This window comes from Panicum hallii, chromosome 4 (assembly GCF_002211085.1).
Source record: "Panicum hallii strain FIL2 chromosome 4, PHallii_v3.1, whole genome shotgun sequence".
NCBI lineage: Eukaryota > Viridiplantae > Streptophyta > Magnoliopsida > Poales > Poaceae > Panicum > Panicum hallii.
Window position 1 is genome coordinate 441,211 of NC_038045.1, and position 22,664 is coordinate 463,874.

A 22,664-nucleotide genomic window follows, 5' to 3' on the forward strand; every position below is an offset into this window, starting at 1 on the left:
TCCTCCCCCTATTTTATCGCTCCCGAGTCCCGTCTCTCTCCTCCGCTCCTCCCCCCCTCCCCATCGCCAGCAGGCAGCAGCCACCACCACCACCCGGAGGGGCGAGAGGCGGCGAGGCCGTCAGGGGAGAGAGAGAGGTCCAGCTGGTCTTCTCGTCTCCCGTCCCGCAAGGCCGCAACAACGAGCGGTAAGGTCCGTGAGGCGGCTTCTCTTTCTCTTCCGGCCGGCCGGCCGTGGGAAAGATTGGTTCTTGGACGCATACGTTCTTCAACGGGGTTGGGATAGAGCTCGGCGCGAGGGTTCGAATCGTTTCTTAATCTTGTCTTGCGTTGGATTTGGGTTCCTGAGCTGCGTCCCCCCTTGGTTCTCCGGTTAAATGGAGTAATTCAGGGAGAAGATTAGCTGAAAGCGATTGCATCAGGACTCGTAGCTAGCATTCTTCTCAATCTGTGTTGCCTATTGGGAGCGGATCTACTCTCGATGGGTTCCTCGCCCCGGCGTTTCCCGTGGATCTTCTCCGCTCTTTGAATTCCATGAAAGAACGCCAAGAAATTGGCCTGCTGTTTTCGGAAAGCAAGCTCTTGCCCCGAATTTCTCAAAGTTCTTTCTTTGCTCTTTTTCTGAGCTGGGGTTGCTTGCTTCTCTCCAGCTACTAAACCATATCGGTAGCTTACCATCAGGATCTTTTTTTTTAACTCCGTGATGGTTTTAATATATTTCCTGACCTGGCTACCTGCCAAATTCGCGTCGTTGTTTCTGACGTACGATGGAGTGTGACGAGATATTCAAACCAAAAGGCCTCGCCTTTTGCAGATCCGTGTGGCTCTTCGATTCTGATGCACAATTCGGTTTGACTTTCTTGCTGCAGTAGTTCCCCGGCGATGGAGAATCTGAGATCTGAAAACTACCACCAAGGTGCTGCCATGGAGGGCGTCAAGTTCGCGCCAGAGATGGCCAACACCAACCGGAGGGCCCTGAGCGACATCAAGAACATCATTGGAGGCCCTCACCAGCACTTGGCTGTTAGTAAGAGGGGTCTCTCAGAGTAAGCCTCCGTGCTGTGCCCAAAATTTGACTCTTAACTTGCACGAACTGGATCTCTAACTGCTCTACTACATTCCTTTCCGTGCTTCAGGAAACCAGTTGCTGCTGTAAATGCCAAGGATCAAGCTGGTTTTGTTGGACACCGTCCGGTCACGAGGTTTGCGAGTTAACACCTCACTTCTACTACTTCCTATCCTGAATCGAATTACCATGGGAGGTTATTGAAGTACGTCTTGCTCTTTTGGCAGGAAATTTGCTGCAACACTGGCAAACCAACCTACAACTGCCCATCTGGTAATAATCATTAAAGTGATTGAAATTGTTGCCATTTTAATAGGATCTGCTCATGCACTGTGTATTTTTTGTAAACTTTCCCATAATGCAACTTGCAAAATTGATATTCGAATGTGATGCACTATCTTTTGCTGTCAGTTTCGTTGTTCTTGGATAGATATCACTGCTTATTATGGTCAATAGGGCATTTTTCAAACTTTTGATCAGTGTGAAAGGACATTCAGAATTTCAGATTTTGAATAGAATATCAAGTTTTGATATATTCAAATGTGATGCACTGTGTTTTATCTGTCAATTTGATAATTCTTTGACGTTGCTGCTTCTTGTGGTAAATTTAATATTCCATTGTGTTGCCCTATGAACTTTAAATTTCCACATTGGAGTCCCATAAATTAAATTCAGGTTTTACATATAGAATATCAAGATTTGAATCTTCTAAGCAAAATTCCCTCTTTTACATGCAACCTTGTAAGTGCAGGCCCCAATTGTTGTGCAGGCTTTGATATTTAATTGTTGTGCAGGCCCCAATTGGAAGTGAAAGGCAGAAACGAAACGCAGATACAGCATTTCACACATGTGCAGATATGGAAAGCACCAAGATGGCTGATGATGACATCCCCCAGCCTATGCTGTCTGAGATGAATGAAGCGGTAAATCGACCATCACATATTCCTAGCTCACTCTTTAGCCTTTTGTAAGCATAACAGATTGTCAATTTGGAAATTATCACTAACACAAGTCATTTCAGATGAGCTGCGAACTGAAAGAGATTGAGATGGAAGATATTGAGGAGGCAGCACCTGATATTGACAGTTGCGATGCAGGAAATTCCCTGGCTGTGGTTGAATATGTTGACGAAATTTACAGATTCTACAGAAGGACCGAGGTAGAATTCTGAACTGAAGTTATTTGCAATTACCCTGTTGTTACCTTGTGCGATCTCATTGCAACATTCTGCATACATAGGGCTCAAGTTGTGTCCCTACAAATTACATGTCAAGTCAAACTGATATAAATGAGAAGATGCGTGGCATACTAATTGACTGGCTAATAGAGGTGAGAATTTTAAGCAAACGTGCAAGCTTTCAGTTTAGTATTATTCATATGCTTTGTAAAACCTTAACATTTAATGCCTTTTGTTTTCTGTTCTTGATATGCAGGTACACTACAAATTGGAGCTGTTGGAAGAGACCCTTTTCCTCACTGTGAACATCATAGATAGATTTTTGGCACTTGAAAATGTGGTGCGGAAGAAGCTTCAGCTAGTTGGTGTAACTGCTATGTTGCTTGCGTGCAAGTATGAAGAGGTGAGCGTACCAGTGGTGGAAGATCTCATCTTAATCTGCGACCGTGCCTACACAAGGGCTGATATTCTTGAAATGGTAAAAATGCTCTATATCTTCATTTTCAGTGCAAAAGATAAAAAAATCAGAGAAATGACATTGACATTTCTGCAGGAGAGAAGGATAGTGAACACACTTAAGTTCAATATGTCGGTGCCGACTCCATACTGTTTCATGAGAAGGTTCCTAAAGGCAGCACAAGCAGAGAAGAAGGTAAAGATACTGGTACATACTTCTGTTTGTCGTAGATAGATCATGTAAGCTATATCTTTGCTGTATAAGTACATGCACCCTGACAAAAAAAATTATCATTTATTACTGGACAGCTCGAGCTCCTATCATTCTTCATGATCGAGCTTAGCCTTGTTGAGTACGAGATGCTCAAGTTCTGCCCATCGATGCTAGCAGCTTCTGCCATCTACACAGCTCAATGCACAATAAATGGGTTCAAATCCTGGAACAAATGCTGTGAGCTGCACACAAAATATTCAGAAGAACAACTAATGTAGTTATTACTTCTCTACTCTTTATATTCCAAAAGGCAGACCATTTCAGATATGCTTACAGTTACATGGTCCATTTTATGCAGGGATTGCTCTAGGATGATGGTTGAACTGCACCAAAGAGCAGGTCATGGAAAACTTACTGGGGTCCATAGAAAGTACAGCACATTTAGGTATGGCTGTGCTGCAAAATCAGAACCTGCCACATTCTTGCTGGATGCAAGAGCCTAATCTTAGAACTAATTGGCTGGTTATACACACTCTAACTACTTCATGGAGAGAGTGAGGAAGGGGTGTATATAGAGGCTGCTTCGACTAAATTACAGAGTGGGATCCACATAAATGCAACAACTGTTGCAGCAACAATTTGGTGGACTGGGTTGGTGTGTTGTGTTAGTTCAATATCTTAACATCGCTGAAAATTTGGTTTGCGCTGTTTATTTTTTTTCCAATTATATCCATTGGAATTCAATTCGTACAATTGTATCTTGGGTATTATTCTTTGTTCATGTGATACCTCTGCAATCTGAAAATAAACATTGATTGAATTTCCTGTTCAGCATGCCCCAGTGGTTACAAGTGGATCTGCTGAAATTGTTCTTTCTGCTGTAGCATCTCATCCTGCTGTTACGTGCTGTGCTTATTTTGATCTGCTGTAGCAAACATGCGCTTATCTTCAGAGCAAAAGTTCCATTTTCTTTACACTTGGCTCAGATTTGCAGCAAACGGTGTGGGCAGTGTTACAGATCTGTATAGCTGCATCTTTGCCAAAGTTTTTATATATCGACGTTCACTTGCAACACAGTTATCATCCTCCAGAAAGTTGATGCATGAAACATGTAGCTGATCTTTGATTTCGTAGCATGGTTTCAGCTATGCGCACAGTACCCTTGATGCACGATAGGATTGTTCTCTGTTTTGTCATTTCCCTGTTGGTCATGCTGCGCGCGCATCTTAAGTAATAAGCATGTTTCTCATTTCAGCTGGCATTATTTTAAGGTCAGAAAACTCTTGTCCTAGGCTCTTGCATTTTATAAGAATTTTGCTTCTGCTGGCATCTGCCATATTTTATCTCCACGTTGTGCTTTTTTTACTGTGTTTCTCTATTTGTAGTGGCATAGAGTCTAAAGTGAACTTGTAGCTAGCTCTGTCAAGGCAAACAAAATAATCTACTTACTACTATATGATTGCCTAATAAGATTTGAAGTAGCAAAATAAACCATGAGAAGAAAATGATTTAGACCTGTGGGCTCCTCCATTGCTTACAAATTGAAGGTTGACTTTCTGAGCTGTTCCAGCTGCAGTCTAAATCCTATTAGATCTTAGATCTGGTTATTACCAAGATGCTAGCAGTAGGTATTCATATATCTATTGGTTTTGGTTCCTACGATAAGCTGGCTAGGTTAGTTACCTACATTTTGTCACTAAAAAATGTTTACCAACATATTATCTGGGAGGAAAAAAATGATTTACAGCAGAGTGATTTATGCAGATCATAATGTGTTTAAGAAGTAATTTACTCATTTCTTATTGATTTTTGGTGACCTTAATTGGCACCTGTGTAGCAGCTTATTACTTTTAGCGGCCTATTAAAATTGTATGTAATTGGAAGTCAACCTAATAAGAACCCTAAGAGACTGGTTCATGATTGGGTTTCGGCAAATTGTGCGGTAGATTGACACAAACTAGTATGAGACTGATAATGAGGCCAACGTTCGTGCAGAAGCTGATGTGAGAGCATATCCAAGTGTCGTGAGCAGAATTTGGTTGATTAAATTTGCAGTGTGGTAGCATAGCAACCCCTTGAAAAGGAAGCAGTGGTAACATCTTTTCTTTCGAAGCAAAACAAGCCTAGGCCACGTTTAGATTGCAAATTTGTATAACATTTGGAACTTTTTGCTACTGTAGCGTTTTCGTTTGTATTTGATAAATTTTATCTAATCATGGTCTAACTAGGCTTAAAAGATTCGTCTCGTGACGTACAATTAAACTGTGCAATTAGTTATTTTTTTTACATACATTTACTGCTCCATGCATGTGTCCCAAAATTGATGTGATGGAGAGAGAGTGTAAAAATTATAACATTTGGAAGCGATCTAAACGGGCCCCTAGTTAACCTAATACAGAAGTTCTGAACATTCTGGGCCGAACTTGGGCAGTTGCAGATACTCAGAACTCTATCATTCAATCATTCATGAGATGACATGAGCTAACACTCTGTCAAGGGGACAAGGGGGCACAAAGTAATCCGATATGCGATTTGTCTGAGAAGATTTGAGCTCGCAAAATAATCATCGAGATATTCAAGATTTGACCTGGACTTGTGACGGTCTCCATTGCTTACAAGCTAAAGATTCGACCTGTGAGCTGTTCCAAGTGACAGGCACTCATTATCATTTTTTTTAAATTATCCATTTGCTGATAAATGACTTCTGTACTGTTCATGAAACTTCTAGTTGGAATAGGAACGCCCAAAATAGATAGATTTTTTTTTGGGTAGCTTCAGTATACAAAAGCCAAAAGCCCAAACTTTCCTCTGATTTGCAAATGGAGACACAGCCACACAGGAGCTGTGGAAGGGACAGACTCACAGAGAGGCTCTGCCATTCTTAAACCAAAAATGTGCGGCTCTAAGGAGTTCTACTGATGAAAGCAAGTAAAAATAAAAATTCTGGTTTAAATTCTCGTTAAAGATTCATTATGTCAAATCTCCTTTTTGAATTGGGGATTAGTAGGATACGGTCTGGAGTTGCCAGAGAATTAACAGAAAAGCAGCAGAATCAGAGAGCCCAGAGAACGCGAGAGACATGGCATGACAGACAGCGACTCCAAAACAAAAGCAGAAACGTTGGAAGCATGTGGTGTGGTGTGGTGTGGTGTGGGAGGAAGAAAGGATATCAAAAAAATCCACTCACCCTTTTCATGAATGCCGTCACAGATCGCCGTCCCTGTCTGTTCTCCCTAACAACTATGATTCCGCCACCTAATCTTCTGAAAATCAAACCTCAAGGCCCACTCCTCTCCCCATCCGGATTGAGTCGACTGGTAGGCAGGAAAATCTCATTTTTCTTATGCTCTAATTTGATTGAATGTTTGACTCTCTGATTGTGAATCTCATTTTTTTTATTGGAATTCGATTATGGATACTGTTCTGAACTGAACTTAATTATCTGTTTGAATTGAATTTGACCTATAAATAAATAGATTGTAACTATTTGAGCAATAAATAAATAATAAAAAATAGCCCTTGGGTGCGTTCTGGGACGGGATGGTCGCATTTAGAGATGGCAACCGGCACACGTCCGTTGGGTTCATGCCCCCGTTGGGTTATTACTTCCCTGTACCCGTACCCGTCAGGATAAAATACACCTGCTAAGAAACCCACACCCGCTGTCGGGTACAGATTATGTCCCAAACTCGTACCCGTACGGGTGGCGGGTACCCGTGGGCTGCCCGTGCCCGACAATCTGTCAAGTACTCAAGCATTCAGATGTATCAGTTAATAGACACATACATAAAATTGAGGTAATAATACATGATAAACATCAACCATAAGAGTGATAGAGTATTTTACAAATCATAACACCATTGATCACATCAGATATCACAAGTGATTAATATACAGTTACTGTCCACCATCCCTGGTATGGCACCACTAGTTCACTATATTAGATATCAAAGTTCCAAAATAAAGTTATTGGACCATAATAAAATGAGTATATGATCTGCATTCTTTATATTGTGTCGGGTTTAAAAAACCCATAGAATTTGCGGGTTCGGATGCTAGATCCCGTACCCGTGCCCGTGTACCCGCTGGGTACAAATTATCACCAAAAACCCGCCGGGTTTTGGGTATCGGGTACTCATTGCCATGTCTAGTCGCACTCGTGGTCTTCTTTCTCCGCTCCACGCCTTCTCTCTCTCGGCCTTTCTTTCCTAGCGGCGACGACAGGGCGAGCGGCGCCGCCCTTCCAGGTCTTCGCCGGCGACGAGCATCCTACAGGTATGCCCGGCCATTCCGTTCCTTTCCCTTCCTGCTGTGTAAAATCGAATCCCCCAAACGCTAATGTCTTTATGTTATTTATATTCGGATCTGACCATGTATTTACCTGCAAAGTTCGATTTTTTATTTTTTTTGGCAAAAATCATCGGTGTACACCCATGCCCTGTCCGCCCCTGCTTGCGGCTCCTGATCTTTAACTCCTCTCTTATTTATGCACTTGTAGGTAAAGACCACCGAGTATTAGGTGGAAGAAGAGAACTCTAGGCACTGGGGGAAGGACTCCAGTCTCAATTGGGGGTTGTGAATTATGATCCGCTATGAACCATACCCTGGAACAGATTTCGCTCCAAAGGGAGCATAATCCGAGGAGAACGGACAAGGGAGGCTGTGAGAAGAGAGGGCCATGGAGTTGGCCGAACAATCATTCTCTCTTCTCAGTAGCAATGCGCTGCCTCTCTGGGCTACAATCATCGCCGGCGTTTTTGTCATCATCTCGCTCTCACTGTCCATATACCTGCTGTTCAATCACCTGTCAGCCTACAAAAACCCAGAGGTTGTGAATTATTTGTCAATGTTTGAATTGTTGGAACTGTGTTTGACTTGGTCGTTTCTTTTCACTCGTTCACAACGTGCCTGTGTTCTTTCAGGAACAGAAGTTTCTTGTCGGCGTCATTCTCATGGTGCCCTGCTATGCAGTTGAGTCGGTAAGGTGCTATGTTGCTGCTTTGTCGTTGTCCAACAGATTAATACCTGCATTTACAGTCCAAGTATAGGATAACATCTAGTTATTCAAATTTTGTATTGTTATATACTTCTTAACAATTTATGACTATTTTTGCAGTACATATCATTGGTAAATCCATCAATAAGTGTTGATATTGAGATTCTTCGAGATGGCTATGAGGCATTTGCTATGTATTGCTTTGGGCGGTATCTAGTTGCTTGCTTAGGTACTCCTCTGTCAATTACTTTACATTCCGATGTTATCGTCCATACCTTGGCCTCACTATGAAGTATTACTTATTATGCTAGGTGGGGAAGATAGGACGATTGAATTTCTGAAGAAGGAGGGCGGTTCAGGTTCTGATGCACCACTTTTAGGCCAAGCATCTGAACAGCGATATGTGCACCATCCTTTTCCAATGAATTACATGCTGAAACCATGGCCTCTAGGCGAATGGTTCTACTTGGTCATCAAATTTGGGCTAGTTCAATACGTATGTGGCCTTTTATTTTCCACCCCTGTTGACTTTGCCGTGTCCGGTTATGAAAATTTGAACTAATCCATTTTCCATGACATGGAACAGATGATAATAAAATCAATATGTGCTATTCTTGCGGTAATTCTTGAATCCTTTGGGGTGTACTGTGAAGGAGAGTTTAAGTTGAACTGTGGGTAAGGGATGCTGGCTTCTTTCACTCATCGATCATACTGTGGACTTGTCTCATCTCACTACGTTGTTACTGTTCGATTATTGTTGTTAGTTTTTCAATTTTAAATGCCTTAATGCCGGTCTTTAAAAAAACCTTTTATGCTCATTTTCCTTTAAACGGTCAGCATGCATATGTGGATTATAATGTTATATCACTAAGTATATCATAGACTCAGGTGTCCTGCACCTCTAGTCCAGTTATGAATTGCAACTTGCATGTGCCATATATGCTAAATCATGTGCTTGATTTCACGTCCTATCACATTATTGCCTTGAATATCCTGATATCTGGTGTTACACGTCACGGTAGATGACTCTCATGGGCTGCGTACATGAATCTGATACCGCTGAATTTGTTTATAATTTTTGTTTGCATTTAATTTATGGTGGGCCTGACCCTCCTTGTCTACCCAGCCTTCTTTTGGGGATGCCCCATTCTGTATTGGAATGCATCTATACATAACTCAGGTTTATGTGTTAAATCACACATTTAGTGCAACTATAAGCTTTTTGCTGTTTCTTCCTTTTACCTCGCCTCATTATCTTTTGTTGGACATGTGTTTACATTGGTGAACTTTTTCGTGCGTTTGATGATGTACGAGTTAAACAAATAGTTTTCTTGCCATTACTGAACAATTTACTTGTCTACCAGGTACTCTTACACGGCTGTGGTTCTCAATTTCAGTCAGTCATGGGCCTTATACTGTCTTGTTCAATTTTATGCCGTGATAAAGGATGAGTTAGCCCATATAAAGCCTCTTGCAAAGTTTCTGACATTCAAGTCTATTGTGTTCTTAACATGGTGGCAAGGTATAGCAATTGCACTCCTCTTCAATTGGGGCTTGTTGAGAGGTCCTATCGCTCAAGAGTTGCAGTTCAAGTCAAGTATTCAAGACTTCATTATCTGCATAGAGGTGGTTAATTTCTATTTTACTTTTCTCGATACCTTCTGATGGTACTGAAGAATTCATTTATGTGTGATCATATGGGAACCTTTACTGTTGGTAGTTGGAAGAGGGCATGCTCTTTATCTCAATGTTTATGCATATTTGTGTTTTTAATATTCATTTTGAAGTAAACCCTAACAAAGTATTCTGTACTCTGATGCAGATGGGTGTTGCTTCTGTTGTCCACCTGTATGTCTTCCCTGCAAAGCCATACGAGCTAATGGATGATCGTTTCGTTGGAGATGTTTCAGTTCTTGGAGACTATGCCTCAGTTGATTGCCCTCTAGATCCAGACGAAGTCAAGGATAGTGAGCGGCCAACTAAGTTGAGGCTTCCCCAGCCAGATGATCGTGTGAGGTGTTCCACTGCCATAAAAGAAAGTGTCCGTGATGTTGTACTTGGAGGTGGTGAATATGTACGGAAAAAAATTGCTACTACCTTCATCAATTTACTTGAATTGTGTTTTCCCCTAAACCTATGCTAATTAAACTGAAATATCCTATTTGAATGAATCTCGCAGATTGTGAATGACTTGAAGTTCACTGTGAACCATGCTGTGGAACCAATCAATGAAAAGCTGCACATGATATCCCAGAACATCAAAAAGCACGAGAAGGGAAAGAAGAAAACAAATGATGACAGCTGTATCAATTCTCCCACAAAGTTGAACAGGGTAATCAGCGGGATTGATGATCCTCTCCTGAATGGGAGCCTGAGTGACAACAGTGGTCCAAAGAAAGCGCGAAGGCATCGCAGGAAATCAGGGTACATGAGTGCAGAGAGTGGCGGAGAGAGTAGTGATCATGGCTTAGGTGGGTATGAGATCCGAGGGCATAGATGGATTACTAGGGAGTGACAACTAAGAACAATCTGTGGAGATAAGTATGAATCTCTCACAAGAGTTGGCTTGTGGTGATAGGTGAAAACTGAGCCAAGTAAAGTTACATCAGACCTGTAGAGGGTCAGGGGTAAGATGAGATCTCTGCCATGATGTTGTAGTGCGGCTAATAGAGATGAGCAATCAGCCTGTTGATTCTTTGAGCTGACCATTTCAGCTGTTGAGGCCTTGATCATGTATTTAAGATACAGGCTTCCTTAGAGCAAGTGTTGGATAGAAGCAATGTGCCTGTTCTGAATAAACTTATGGAGCATAGCTAGTTCCCACGGCACCACTTGTAAAGCACAGGCTAGAAATAATTGCACAAAGAATAAATATGTCTCAAAGTTGAGGCTTGAGAAGATGCTCTGCCAGTCTATTTGTTTCATGCTTTGAGTATATTACCATTTCATTGCTGCCCATTCCAATAGTGTGTGCTTTTGAGGGCCAGGGCAGGCCGTGGTCATACTGTGCTCGTGTGACACAACCAGAAAAAAAACTGAAAACCTTTTCTTTCCTTTTGCAACAATGGATGGACATGGAAGTTCCTTCAGATGATGGGATTGCACGAGCAAGCACAGTATCATCTGATTTCCCACGTCCTCGTCCTCATCACTCGGGGAAAAAAGGCCTTAAAAGATGGCCATTTGGTTTGCAGTTATAAACTGAAGGAAAACCACTCAAAGAAGCAAGATGAAACACTGCAGTGCAAGAAAAACCACTGGCAACTTTGGTTGATTAACAACCACCACAGCTCGTCTGATGCAGATGAGTTTACATTTAGCTGTACGTTTTAAACACCGACCACTTTAATTTGTTAGAAAAGCTACAGAAAAAAGCTTCGAGTTGCAATAATGATCTAGCTGCGCAAGCCAACATCTTGCACCAAGTTAGAACGTAATTAATCTGTTTGTATTTTTGCTTAAGAACAAAAAAGAAAAGCCTCTTTTCACTCAGAAAAAGGAAACGGGGACCAGTGCAGGCCCAAAGGCCAGTTGCCCAAAGCTCCTCGGCTGCTCGTGTCCGCCCACGTGGCGCCAGCACGGGCCCACAGATCTGCCTCATGTCATGTGCCATGGCCTCCTCCTTGTCTGGCTCTGGCTGATTTTGCTGGCAGCCGCGGCAGATTGCGACGGAGAAGAAAGCCAAAAAAAAAAAAAATCACGCCTTCATTGTGGGGAAGAAGAGGTAGAAGGGGGGAAGATGCCAAGACAACTCCGGCGCCCGCTATAAAGCTCGAGGAACTCCCACTGCTGACAAGATGGGACTCACTCGCCACCGCCGCCACAATGCTGTGCATCACGTCGCCGTTTTCCTCTCTGGCTCCTCTCCAGCCGACGCGGCGCCCGCACGCGCTTTCTGATCGAGCGGCGCCGCCAGGGATTGCGGTGAGGTCCAGAGAATCTGGGGCTATTGGATTTACTGCTTTTTGTTTTTCTACTGACGACTCGTTCCTTGATGGTTTCGCAGGGTGGCGGCAATGTGCGTTTGAGTGTATTGTCTGTCCAGCGCGTAGCTCGCCGGCCGGTGCCGGCAAAGGTAAATCTTTTGCCTAGATTGGAATTTGTTATTGCGGAGGAAATGGAATTCGATAGTAATTGTAGAGAAAAACTCGATTTAAGCTAAGCTATATTTGGAATTGAGCTAAGTTTGGATCTAACCTGGAGCTCGCAGGCTCCAACCATTCGAGATTGAAGTATTCGATGAAGGTTGAATATTTCAGTTTTACGTAACATATACATGCATCTGCTAACTCTATTAATTAGATTTCCAACCACTAAAAGTTAAAAATAATATGACCGGAGGTTAAAGCCATGCACGAGCTCAAACAACATGGATAGCCCTCCTGCTCAGGGCCTCAGGTTAATTCATCTCCTCCCTCTGTTTCTTCTTAGGCATTCTTTGGGAATGCCTCGCGCCTGTCTGCTCTCGATGGGAATCGACATGCATGGCTCCTTCCGATTCGCCTGCGAGCGCGGAGCCAAAAATACCTGCAGCTCCCCCCCGATTCTCCACTCCAGCGCTCGCGTCGCCCCAATCTTGGTCGCCCGCACCGCCGTCTCCGCTACTCGCATCGCCCCTCTCCACGAGACCCCGCCGCCCCTCTCGAAGGTTTGCGCTGTCTTCTCCTCCGCCGCCTCCCTCTCTGCTCGCGCCGCCCCTCTCCGATGCCGGATTTCTAGAGGCCGCCATCACCCTTCTCTACCTTGGATGAGCGCTGTGCTGTCGAGCACGAGGCTGCGCCGGAGCTCTCCGCTCTTCTCCCTGGCCAACGGAGGTCGATTCGCACTGCCGGAGGTTGATTCCTCACGTCGGAGATCGATTCCCAGTGCTTGATGACGATTCGCGCCGCTAGAGTTTGATTCGCGATCGCCGGCAGCGTGCGCTGGAGGAGCGCCATCGTCGCCCAGACTTGGAGCCGGTTTGAAGCGCTGCCAAACGCACCTTTCCCTTCTCTCGGACTCTCTCCTCCCTTGCTCTTCCTTCCCTGGCGGCGACGACTGGGCGAGCGGCGGCGCCATTTGTCCTGTCTTCTCCCAGCCCTTTACCGGCGACGAGCGCATCCTCCAGGTATGCCCGCCCCTTCTCTTTCCTTGTGCTGTGCGAGACGGAGCACCCCAAACAAAACTATTTGTATTCGGATCTGAGTCCAGCCAGTTACAATATATTACCTACTAACTTCGATTTCGTTTGCAAGAATTATCGGGTGTACATGTGTACACCCATGTCCTATGCTGGGTCCGCCCCTGGTTTTGGACTGGGATGAGACTATACTACTTTGTTGCCAGTAATCATGGGTAGTGGATCTCAGGCATCAATTAATTTTCTTTAAATTTTTGTGGTTGTTCTGCTTCTGCCATTATAATCATATATTGTGTAGGAGTTAAAAAGATAGTGATATTCCCTCTTAATACAAAGATACGCAGCTCTCCTGCGCGTTCGAGGAAAAAAAGATAGTGATATACTCTTCTGTGGTTAATATAGCAGCCAATTATGACATTGTCATGTACTACTACTAGCTTCTATTTCTCCTGTCATTCTGCATCTAACTTTCATCGGTCATTGCAAGGCCAAGAGCAAATTCGCCACTGCCGCGACAGTGCAAGAAGATAAAACTATGGCAGCTTCCAAGGACGATGTCGACCATCTTCCCATATACAAGCTGGACCCCAAGTTGGAGAAATTCAAGGACCATTTCAGCTACCGGATGAAAAGATACCTGGACCAGAAGTGTGCCATTGAGAAAAATGAGGGGTGTCTTGAAGAATTTTCTAAAGGTTAGGCTCAGCTCGTGCATTCAGAACGCGCAGCGCAGTTATAGCATCTTTTCTGTGGTGTACAATACTAGATTGTTTGCATCGTCAATCTTCCTGGATTCTATATTTTCAGGCTATTTGAAGTTTGGGATCAATACAAACAAGGATGGAACTGTATATCGTGAATGGGCACCCGCTGCACAGTAAGTTCTAATGTTGTTGTGGAAAATGCTTGTTAACGCCTTTCTTTAATGTATGATATACTTACGGAGTATGATAGCGCCAGTTTTTATTTTTTTCAATTTGCTTTTGAAGAGATGCTGTCTTACAGCAATTAGACAACAAAACAGAATGCTATAACACAGGAGAGTAATCAAAGTTTGGGAATAGAAAACTCTATGGAAATTTTACTCTTGCGCAAGACTGTCATGTCTTGCTAAAAATATGTTTTCCCTTTTCTTGCTACTGCTGTGATACTCAATGCTTATTTTCTTCATATGGCAAAATGTAGTTTCCACTATTTTAATAGATCGATGCATTTGACTTGGAGATTTTTTTTACTTATGGATGTAGGGAGGCACAGCTTATTGGTGACTTCAATGACTGGAATGGTGCAAACCATCAGATGGAGAAGGATAAATTTGGTGTTTGGTCAATTAAAATTGACCATGTCAAAGGGAAACCTGCCATCCCTCACAATTCCAGGGTTAAATTTCGCTTTAGACATGGTGGGGTATGGGTTGATCGGATTCCTGCATGGATTCGTTATGCAACTGTTGATGCCTCTAAATTTGGAGCTCCCTATGATGGTGTTCATTGGGATCCTCCTGCTTCTGAAAGGTCTTTTCTACTGTTCCGAACCACATTGTAAACTTAAGCATTAATCTTAGCCCAACAATAAGAAAAAATTATGGAACCTTTTACCTCTTTTTCACAGGTACATGTTTAAGCACCCTCGGCCTTCAAAGCCTGATGCTCCACGTATCTATGAAGCCCATGTGGGGATGAGTGGTGAAAAGACAGCAGTAAGCACATATAGGGAATTTGCAGACAATGTGCTGCCACGCATACGAGCAAATAACTATAATACAGTTCAGTTGATGGCAGTTATGGAACATTCTTATTATGCTTCGTTTGGGTATCATGTGACAAATTTCTTTGCAGTTAGCAGCAGATCAGGCACACCAGAGGACCTTAAATATCTTGTTGATAAGGCACACAGTTTGGGATTACGAGTTCTGATGGATGTTGTCCATAGCCATGCAAGTAATAATGTCACAGATGGTTTAAATGGCTATGATGTTGGACAAAGTACCCAAGAGTCCTATTTTCATACGGGAGATAGGGGCTATCATAAACTTTGGGATAGCCGGCTGTTCAACTACGCTAACTGGGAGGTATTGAGGTTTCTTCTTTCCAACCTGAGATATTGGATGGATGAATTCATGTTTGATGGCTTCCGATTTGATGGAGTTACATCAATGCTGTATCATCACCATGGTATCAATGTGGGATTTACTGGAAATTACAAGGAGTATTTCAATTTGGACACAGATGTGGATGCAGTTGTTTACATGATGCTTGCAAACCATTTGATGCACAGCATCCTGCCAGAAGCAACTGTTGTTGCTGAAGATGTTTCAGGCATGCCAGTCCTTTGTCGGCCGGTTGATGAAGGTGGAGTTGGGTTTGACTATCGCCTGGCAATGGCTATCCCTGATAGATGGATTGACTACCTGAAGAACAAAGAAGACTCTGAGTGGTCGATGGGTGAAATAGCGCATACTTTGACTAACAGGAGATATACTGAAAAATGCATTGCATATGCTGAGAGCCATGATCAGGTACCATGCATTATATTATAAGGAAATATAGTTGGATGTAGTAAAATATTTTATTTCTTTGTGGGTTAGAGAACTGCACATGTGGGTGTTGACCTTTTCAATATTTTAATCAGAGTATAATATCATCAAATTTCCATCCTGATTGCTAGTAACTGCATTAATTATTCTTGAAAGTTTACCAGGCCCTCCTAAGCATGTCTAAGAATTTGCAGTCACATACGATATGTTTATCTTCTACTGAAATTAATTTCTTTCAAATTTTCAGTCTATCGTTGGCGACAAAACTATAGCATTTCTTCTGATGGACAAGGAAATGTACACTGGCATGTCAGACTTGCAGCCGGCTTCACCTACCATTGATCGTGGGATTGCACTCCAAAAGGTTCCATTTCTCCTCAAGTACTGGTTAAATTTGGCTTCATATGAGACGTGTTACATTCCCTCTTAATATATTTGCTTTTTGTGTTCTAAACACTCCAGATGATTCATTTCATCACAATGGCTCTTGGAGGTGATGGCTACTTGAATTTTATGGGGAATGAGGTAAAGCCTTGGTCTATTAAAAATGTTTCGCATCAATAGAAGCTTTCATGTACGTGTACCCTCTCTCTTTATTGATTTGAGATTTCATCATTAAGGGTCTTTTCTGTTTTCTCAATAACCCGACTTCCTGATTGCTATTTGAATGATTAATGTTGCCTATGCTTATTGTTGCACATTAAATGCGGGTCTATTTATTGCTGGTAATCCTCTTGTGGCTCGTCCACATATTTGTACAAAACACGGGATAAATTTGACCCTTCACTATTTGAAGAAAACTGCTTGAGTGTCCCTAGCATCTTTCAGAGGTGTTATCAAGTCTTTCATCCGCACCATCCTGGAATAAACAAACGAGTTTTTCATATGCTATCTATGCTTTTACATATGAGAATGTGATCTTCAGTGAAGTTGGTTGCACGAAATGGGCAGCTGCATTTCATTTCTTATGTCTCTCTTCTTATTCATAGTTGTAGTGGCATTGCGCTATAATTAATGTCAATTCTCTTGTAGTTTGGTCACCCAGAATGGATCGACTTTCCAAGAGAAGGGAACAACTGGAGCTATGATAAATGCAGACGTCAATGGAGCCTTGTGGACACTGATCACTTGCGATACAAGGTTATGTTTTTTAATACAACCCTTATAGTTTTTTTTATGGCACCACTTTTACCATTACCTTTTTCCTTTTATCATTGTCTCTAATACTAGCTAAATGTTGTGAGTTCCATACTGCTATTGCATTTTTACAGTGTGTTCGATTTCAACTATACTTTTCCACACCTTTTCAAGTTATCCTAGTAGAGCAAATTTCACCAAACCATTACTTGTTACTTAATAGACCGATCATATTTGGCCTGTGCGAACCTACTACCTTGTTGATGCTTATGTATTGGCACTGTTGAGTACATAATTTCTGTGGATTGATAGGTATGACATTTTTCTTAACTTTACTTTGCAGACGTAGGAACATGTTTCTCAATGATTGGTTGTTTTGTTGATAGAAATTATTTTTTAACAGCGTATGTTAAACTATACATCCAACGGAATGTCTATTCTGTCTGATTTCTATACAGTTCAAGTTTTGAATTTATCCTAGCTAACATACCGTTTTTTTTTCATTGATCTAATGCTGAACAGTACATGAATGTGTTTGATCAAGCAATGAATGCGCTCGATGAGGAATTTTCCTTCCTTTCATCACCAAAGCAGATTGTAAGCGACATGAATGAGGAGAAAAAGGTAAGGACTTGAGAAATACTTAGTATGAGAGTGTTGCACCATTTGTTTCTTTCTTAGGAAAAGAGTCTTAACCCTAGTTTGTGCTATATTTTACTAATCAAGGTGATGTGTAGTTTAGGAAAGCGCTATGTGAACCCTAGCTATTTGATATTTTGATTCAAATAGTTTGGATTGTTAAAAAATCCTTTGCAATTTATTTGTGCTTGCCTTCAGGTTATTGTATTCGAACGTGGAGATTTGGTTTTTGTTTTCAATTTTCATCCCAAGAAAACTTATGATGGGTAAGTGACACATTGCAAGCTTTGCCTTTTGAAATCCCCCTTTCTCCCTGTTGTCTAACATGCTTACTCTCGTCTCCACTTTGCAACTAATATGCAGGTACAAAGTTGGATGCGATTTGCCCGGGAAATACAGAGTAGCACTGGATTCTGATGCTTTTGTCTTTGGTGGACATGGAAGAGTAAGTAGTGTGATAGATGCTGTAATTGGTGCCATCAGAACTGTATCAGGCTGCTGTGTTTGCAAGATTAATCTATGTTGTGCCACAGGTTGGCCATGATGTTGATCACTTCACGTCGCCTGAAGGGGTACCAGGAGTGCCTGAAACAAACTTCAACAACCGCCCAAACTCATTCAAAGTCCTTTCTCCACCCCGCACTTGTGTGGTAATGTTCACTTATCAACTACTTCTCAACTGAACTGATGAACTAGAAGCTATCCGTCACAGTGCAATACCAGCACCTGACAAAACATTTTGCTACCAGGCTTACTACCGTGTGGATGAAGAGGCTGAGACAACTGGTGCTGGAAAGACTTCTCCAGAAATCATTGATGTCGATGCAACCCCCCTCAAAACACCTACAGCTACTACAGAAGCGTGTGAGGAAAGGGAATCGACAAAGGATGTTTCTGGCAAGAAGGGAAGGAAGTTAGGGCGTCAGTCATCCGATAAAAGTACCAAATGATGCCACGAGTCCATGATCAGGACAGGACTGGCTGCTGGCGCCCTTATAATAGTCCTGCTCTACTGGACTAGCTGCTGGTGCCCATGTAATTGTCCTGGTCTATAGCTCATAGCGAACTGGTGTCGTCACCAAGTACTGCGTGTATAGTTTGTCTAGAGAGTGAAAATAATAGGGGCAGAGATGGTGTGCCCATAGAGGGACCATGGTCTTCACCTGGCTAAATGTGTCCGGTATGTAAAGAAGTTCTGGTCCAGAATAAAAAACTTTGGTTTGTTGTACCTCGTACTGCCGGCCTTGATAAAGATGTTAATGCGCAGATATAGAAGCATGTATTGTTAGTCTACAGCACTGTCTAAAACAGAAAATGAAGCTAGGAAGCTTCTTCAGTCTTTGTTCCCTGTCTGGTTCACATTTGATTTCAATAGGTCGGGTCAGCTCCACTTAAGCATAGACGTCGCAAACACAGGCTTCTTTTCATGTCTCATAATATACATAATTTTTCTCTTTGCAGCAAAAAGATGGATTACCAACGACCTTTCTTCCAGGTCGTCCAACTCAAGATGATGCATCGTCGCCACCACTAGGGGAGAGCACTGAGGTGACTGACCCACCAGTTGAAGCTTCTTCTCAGCACAGGATAGAACAGAAGAAAGACTTGGACCGCTTCAAAGGAGCTGAGGATCCGATCTCCGCTACATGTCACTGGAGGAGTGCAATGCAACCATGGACTTGACTCTCCGGACAGCAGCAAAATCTATCGACCCGTAACAGCAACGACTTGCGCATCGAAGAACCGGTCCAATATAATTGACGTGGATGTGATGGATGGCTCCAATCCAGCCCCATTCCCAAGTCTTGCTCTCTTGATTTATATGGTACAGCTAGCTTAGCTGGCTCAATCTTCTGTCTCCAGTCTCCTAGCACCAGATAAGTCCACGTTTGTCACACTCGGAAACACTATCGTATAGATGCTGCTCTTTCTTCGCTCATGGTATGATTCCTTTTAAAGCACACCAAAAGGAAAGAAAGCATTACGTACATGACGGTCACTGCATCATGACCTACTGGTACTAAAGAAAGGGAGGAAAAAGAACTTGAGATGAATAAAGCAGATTTGTTCTCCCTGGGATGAAATTTGAAGTAATGTTCTGAATGCAAGTTCTGTCAAACACAAAACAGGTTGGTTCGTAGGAAGGCCCAAATTAAAGTGCAAAAGGTTGGTCTGGTGTTGACATGTATGCTATAGTCCAAGCAGATCCACAGCTGCATGCGAATGGTGAGGTGCCTGAAAAATGCAGCCACTTTAGCCAACCATTAGTCTTTTTGCGCAGCAGCCGCCGCCGAATTCTCTGCGATGATTTCTCCTTAGAAAGTAATTCCATCCATCGGTTTTTTCGTCAAAAAAGGAGAATCACTTCAAGACTTGGAACGATTCAACGCGGTTTTAGCTAGAGAGACAAAAGAGGGATTGGAGATATGTGAGGAGGCCACCTATCAGGAGGACCTCTGCTTGGGATTTCTCAGGAAAGTCATGGCCACGCACGACTAACAAACCTGTGCACGCAACGAATTCAACTGTCAAAACATCCATCTCGCAATCTTGTGGAAACCAATGGTGTCGGTTTGCTTGCATTCTCCCTGTTCATGAGGGCGTCCTGGACTTGAAAACCGTTTCATGGGGGTTTATCACTTCAACGCACGCTTTGTGGGGCATGGTCAAGAATGCATGGCTTGGTAATATACAGTAAGGCGGTCAGAGATATTCATTCTCCCCGCATCCTTGAGAAAGCTACGTCTGCCAAATCTCATCAAAATTAAGAACTCCTTGGATATATATATAGTTTTGTCGCTCCTAATTAATTAGCTAGCTGCACTGCAGACATGCACTCTGAATTTATATTAGTTATTAGTGTGCAGACGTCAATGGACCAAGTCGTCGTCTCGGACCACTTTAATTTGCAGGCTCGCAGCCACTCGCTTCTTCATCAGGATCATCTTTATCAAGCTCTTCAGTGTGTTTATCATCAACTTCTGAATCTATATGAGTAGTTAGCAGTGTTTAATCTTATCGGGGCACCGGGAATTAGTTAATGAGTTGTACTTAGTATTATATAATTTGTTTTTACAACGGTTGCTGATACATAAACTGTATGTGCTCACTAAATTTGACATTTTTCTAGTAACTAAGCTAATAAACTACTATGACAAGTAATCCTTAACACCTTACATCAGTGAATTTCGCCTCCATGAGTACAAAGAGATTATTGTCTTCCTTTCGCTGAAGAAATAATTAATATGCTCAGCATGCATCACCCAACTGGAGAAACTAAATAGTATGAGTAGTTGTACATACTAATATACTAGATTAAATTAATTTCCCAGATTATAATAATACTAGTAGATACATAGGCCAATTGTTAATAATTAACTCCCAAGCAAGCAAGTAAAGTAATGAGCACTAAGCAGCCAGCAATCGAGAATTCCGAGTCTTAATTTCCACACCCACATACCACCACCATTATATTAGGCTAGCTAGCCAGTAAAAGTCAGCTGTGACTCGATCGCTCTGGAGAAGACCCGGAAAGAGACCAGAGCGCATCACCCACACACTTTCCTCTCACTCTCTTATTTCGTTCTCTTCTCCCCCAGCACACCAGCAGCCGGCCGGCCTATATATGCAAAGGGAAACCACCTCTCTCACCTCGCATCATTCATCGATCAAGCAACAACAACTGCTCATTAATTAGCTAGCAACCATCATCGAGACAGAGAGATGGACGAGCGGCGCGGCGCATCGTCGGGCGGCGCGGCAGAGCTTGAGCTGCCGGGGTTCCGGTTCCACCCGACGGAGGAGGAGCTGCTGGAGTTCTACCTGAAGCAGGTGGCCCACGGGAAGAAGCTCAAGTTCGACATCATCCCCACGGTGCAGCTGTACCGGCACGACCCCTGGGAGCTGCCGGGCCTGACGCGCATCGGCGAGCGCGAGTGGTACTTCTTCGTGCCGCGCGACCGCAAGCAGGCCGCCGGCGGCGGGCGCCCCAGCCGCACGACGGAGCGCGGCTTCTGGAAGGCCACGGGGTCGGACCGCGCCGTGCGCTGCGCCGCCGACCCCAAGCGCCTCATCGGGCTCAAGAAGACGCTCGTCTACTACGAGGGGCGCGCGCCACGGGGCACCAAGACCGACTGGGTCATGAACGAGTACCGCCTCCCCGACGTCGCCGCCGACGCATCCTCATCCTCCTCCGCCGGCTCCGGCAACGTCGTCGTTAGCTCACCCAAGGTACTATACGCCGCCGGCCACATCACATTAATTATTACAGCATGCCACGACCACATTGACGACTTTGACTTGGCGAGTCGTCGTCTCTGCTAGGTTAGTTGCGTCGCGCGTGCTTTGAAAAGTAGCTAGCTAGCTAGGTACTGTCTGTCGTCGATCATATATACGTCAGGTCTAGCATGAAAGCAACGTTTTTTCCGATAATTCAGTCCAGAATTAAGCTACATATATGTAGTGCAGTATAGTCTTAATTAATTATTAACCAATTTTGTGCGTATATATCGATCAGGAGGACATTGTGCTGTGCAAGATCTACCGCAAGGCGGTGTCGCTCAAGGAGCTGGAGCAGCGGGTGGCCATGGAGGAGCTGGCGCGCGCCTCCTCCGCATGCACGCCGTCCGTCTCCCACAACGACACCGCCGACTCCATGTCGTCGTCGGACCATCACCAGCAGGGCGGCAGCGGCGGTGTACAGGGGGAGATCATGGTGATGGGCGTGGCCATCCCGCCGGCGAGCGTCTGCTGCATGAAGAAGGAGGTGATGGCCGAGTCGACGGCGGTGCTGAGGCCGGCGACGCTGAGCCTGCCGCAGCTGGACGTGGCGAAGCAGCCGCCGGCGGCGCAGCAGCAGCAGGAGTGGATGCAGGATCCATTCCTGACGCAGCTGCGGAGCCCCTGGATGGAGAGCTGGTCGCCATACTACGCCAGCGTCCTCAACTTCTAATAATCAACCCATCCATCGCTCCATCGATCATCACATACATATCTGCTAGCCATCATATTCTTAATTACAGAGAGAATTATGATCTACTAGTATATACATATATATATATATATGTAGGTTTACATACATACGCGTGTACGGAGTCGAGTTTATTAGATGGCTAGCTAGCGAGATTATATTATACTGCATGAGTATATATACTGCTAAAAGTACGCATGCAACAAATTAACCTACAGCTACGCGTACAGTAATATATGAGAGAGCAATCCAACGCCATCAATGTTTTTTTTCTAGAGTAAATTAAGCGCCACTTAATTAGTTGGTTTCTGGATGTACGTGGTGCCCGTCCGTCCACAAGAAGAACATCAAGCCAC

General features: G+C 43.5%; 4 protein-coding genes across 12 annotated transcripts; all 4 read left to right on the plus strand.

The window, feature by feature from the left end:
• LOC112889916 (cyclin-B2-2-like) lies at positions 1–3,743 on the plus strand. 5 transcript variants are annotated; one of them, XM_025956720.1, is made up of 11 exons: positions 1–187; positions 869–1,045; positions 1,136–1,201; positions 1,293–1,338; positions 1,860–1,988; positions 2,087–2,224; positions 2,305–2,394; positions 2,499–2,720; positions 2,796–2,894; positions 3,008–3,186; positions 3,271–3,743. In XM_025956720.1, exons 2-11 carry the CDS (start codon positions 882–884, stop codon positions 3,413–3,415), a joined length of 1,278 nt encoding a protein of 425 aa, XP_025812505.1. In that variant the 5' UTR covers positions 1–187; positions 869–881; the 3' UTR covers positions 3,416–3,743. The 5 variants fall into 5 exon arrangements, with proteins under 5 accessions (XP_025812505.1, XP_025812502.1, XP_025812503.1 ...); XM_025956717.1 differs by having other exon boundaries at positions 1–192; positions 2,499–2,894; XM_025956718.1 differs by having other exon boundaries at positions 1–192; positions 872–1,045; positions 2,499–2,894.
• Positions 3,744–7,046: 3,303 nt separating this feature from the next.
• Positions 7,047–10,823, plus strand: LOC112889915 (protein LAZ1). 3 transcript variants are annotated; one of them, XM_025956713.1, is made up of 9 exons: positions 7,047–7,187; positions 7,411–7,740; positions 7,835–7,891; positions 8,029–8,137; positions 8,220–8,404; positions 8,495–8,583; positions 9,273–9,534; positions 9,731–9,982; positions 10,088–10,823. In XM_025956713.1, exons 2-9 carry the CDS (start codon positions 7,591–7,593, stop codon positions 10,421–10,423), a joined length of 1,440 nt encoding a protein of 479 aa, XP_025812498.1. In that variant the 5' UTR covers positions 7,047–7,187; positions 7,411–7,590; the 3' UTR covers positions 10,424–10,823. The 3 variants fall into 3 exon arrangements, with proteins under 3 accessions (XP_025812498.1, XP_025812500.1, XP_025812499.1); XM_025956715.1 differs by having other exon boundaries at positions 9,731–9,971; positions 10,088–10,224; XM_025956714.1 differs by lacking the exon at positions 7,047–7,187 and having other exon boundaries at positions 7,677–7,740; positions 7,835–7,896.
• An 866-nt stretch (positions 10,824–11,689) lies between these two features.
• LOC112889914 (1,4-alpha-glucan-branching enzyme, chloroplastic/amyloplastic) lies at positions 11,690–18,630 on the plus strand. Of its 3 annotated transcripts, XM_025956711.1 has the most exons (14): positions 11,690–11,832; positions 11,915–11,983; positions 13,515–13,722; positions 13,835–13,904; positions 14,275–14,541; positions 14,639–15,545; positions 15,811–15,927; positions 16,026–16,088; positions 16,596–16,703; positions 17,223–17,324; positions 17,538–17,605; positions 17,703–17,784; positions 17,873–17,989; positions 18,089–18,630. In XM_025956711.1, exons 1-14 carry the CDS (start codon positions 11,734–11,736, stop codon positions 18,287–18,289), a joined length of 2,478 nt encoding a protein of 825 aa, XP_025812496.1. In that variant the 5' UTR covers positions 11,690–11,733; the 3' UTR covers positions 18,290–18,630. The 3 variants fall into 3 exon arrangements, with proteins under 3 accessions (XP_025812496.1, XP_025812495.1, XP_025812497.1); XM_025956710.1 differs by lacking the exons at positions 11,690–11,832; positions 11,915–11,983 and adding an exon at positions 12,299–12,556; XM_025956712.1 differs by lacking the exons at positions 11,690–11,832; positions 11,915–11,983 and adding an exon at positions 12,301–13,015.
• A 2,323-nt stretch (positions 18,631–20,953) lies between these two features.
• Positions 20,954–22,471, plus strand: LOC112889418 (NAC domain-containing protein 22-like). Its single transcript, XM_025956035.1, has 2 exons — positions 20,954–21,569; positions 21,856–22,471. The coding sequence occupies exons 1-2, from the start codon at positions 21,063–21,065 to the stop codon at positions 22,288–22,290; spliced, it is 942 nt and encodes a 313-aa protein (XP_025811820.1). The 5' UTR covers positions 20,954–21,062; the 3' UTR covers positions 22,291–22,471.
• Positions 22,472–22,664: the final 193 nt, after the last annotated feature.

What these genes read in the sequence shown, in the direction of transcription:
- LOC112889915 (XM_025956713.1), top strand. Translation starts at nt 7,591, where the DNA reads ATGGAGTTGGCCGAACAATCATTCTCTCTTCTCAGTAGCAATGCGCTG. An exon ending in CAGCCTACAAAAACCCAGAG is followed by an intron (nt 7,741 to 7,834) that starts GTTGTGAATTAT and finishes GTGTTCTTTCAG; the next exon opens with GAACAGAAGTTTCTTGTCGG. An exon ending in CCTGCTATGCAGTTGAGTCG is followed by an intron (nt 7,892 to 8,028) that starts GTAAGGTGCTAT and finishes CTATTTTTGCAG; the next exon opens with TACATATCATTGGTAAATCC.
- LOC112889914 (XM_025956710.1), top strand. Translation starts at nt 12,353, where the DNA reads ATGCCTCGCGCCTGTCTGCTCTCGATGGGAATCGACATGCATGGCTCC. An exon ending in CCCCGCCGCCCCTCTCGAAG is followed by an intron (nt 12,557 to 13,514) that starts GTTTGCGCTGTC and finishes GGTCATTGCAAG; the next exon opens with GCCAAGAGCAAATTCGCCAC. An exon ending in TCTTGAAGAATTTTCTAAAG is followed by an intron (nt 13,723 to 13,834) that starts GTTAGGCTCAGC and finishes CTATATTTTCAG; the next exon opens with GCTATTTGAAGTTTGGGATC.
- LOC112889418 (XM_025956035.1), top strand. Translation starts at nt 21,063, where the DNA reads ATGGACGAGCGGCGCGGCGCATCGTCGGGCGGCGCGGCAGAGCTTGAG. An exon ending in TCGTCGTTAGCTCACCCAAG is followed by an intron (nt 21,570 to 21,855) that starts GTACTATACGCC and finishes TATATCGATCAG; the next exon opens with GAGGACATTGTGCTGTGCAA.
- LOC112889916 (XM_025956717.1), top strand. Translation starts at nt 882, where the DNA reads ATGGAGAATCTGAGATCTGAAAACTACCACCAAGGTGCTGCCATGGAG. An exon ending in AGTAAGAGGGGTCTCTCAGA is followed by an intron (nt 1,046 to 1,135) that starts GTAAGCCTCCGT and finishes TCCGTGCTTCAG; the next exon opens with GAAACCAGTTGCTGCTGTAA. An exon ending in AACCTACAACTGCCCATCTG is followed by an intron (nt 1,339 to 1,859) that starts GTAATAATCATT and finishes ATTGTTGTGCAG; the next exon opens with GCCCCAATTGGAAGTGAAAG.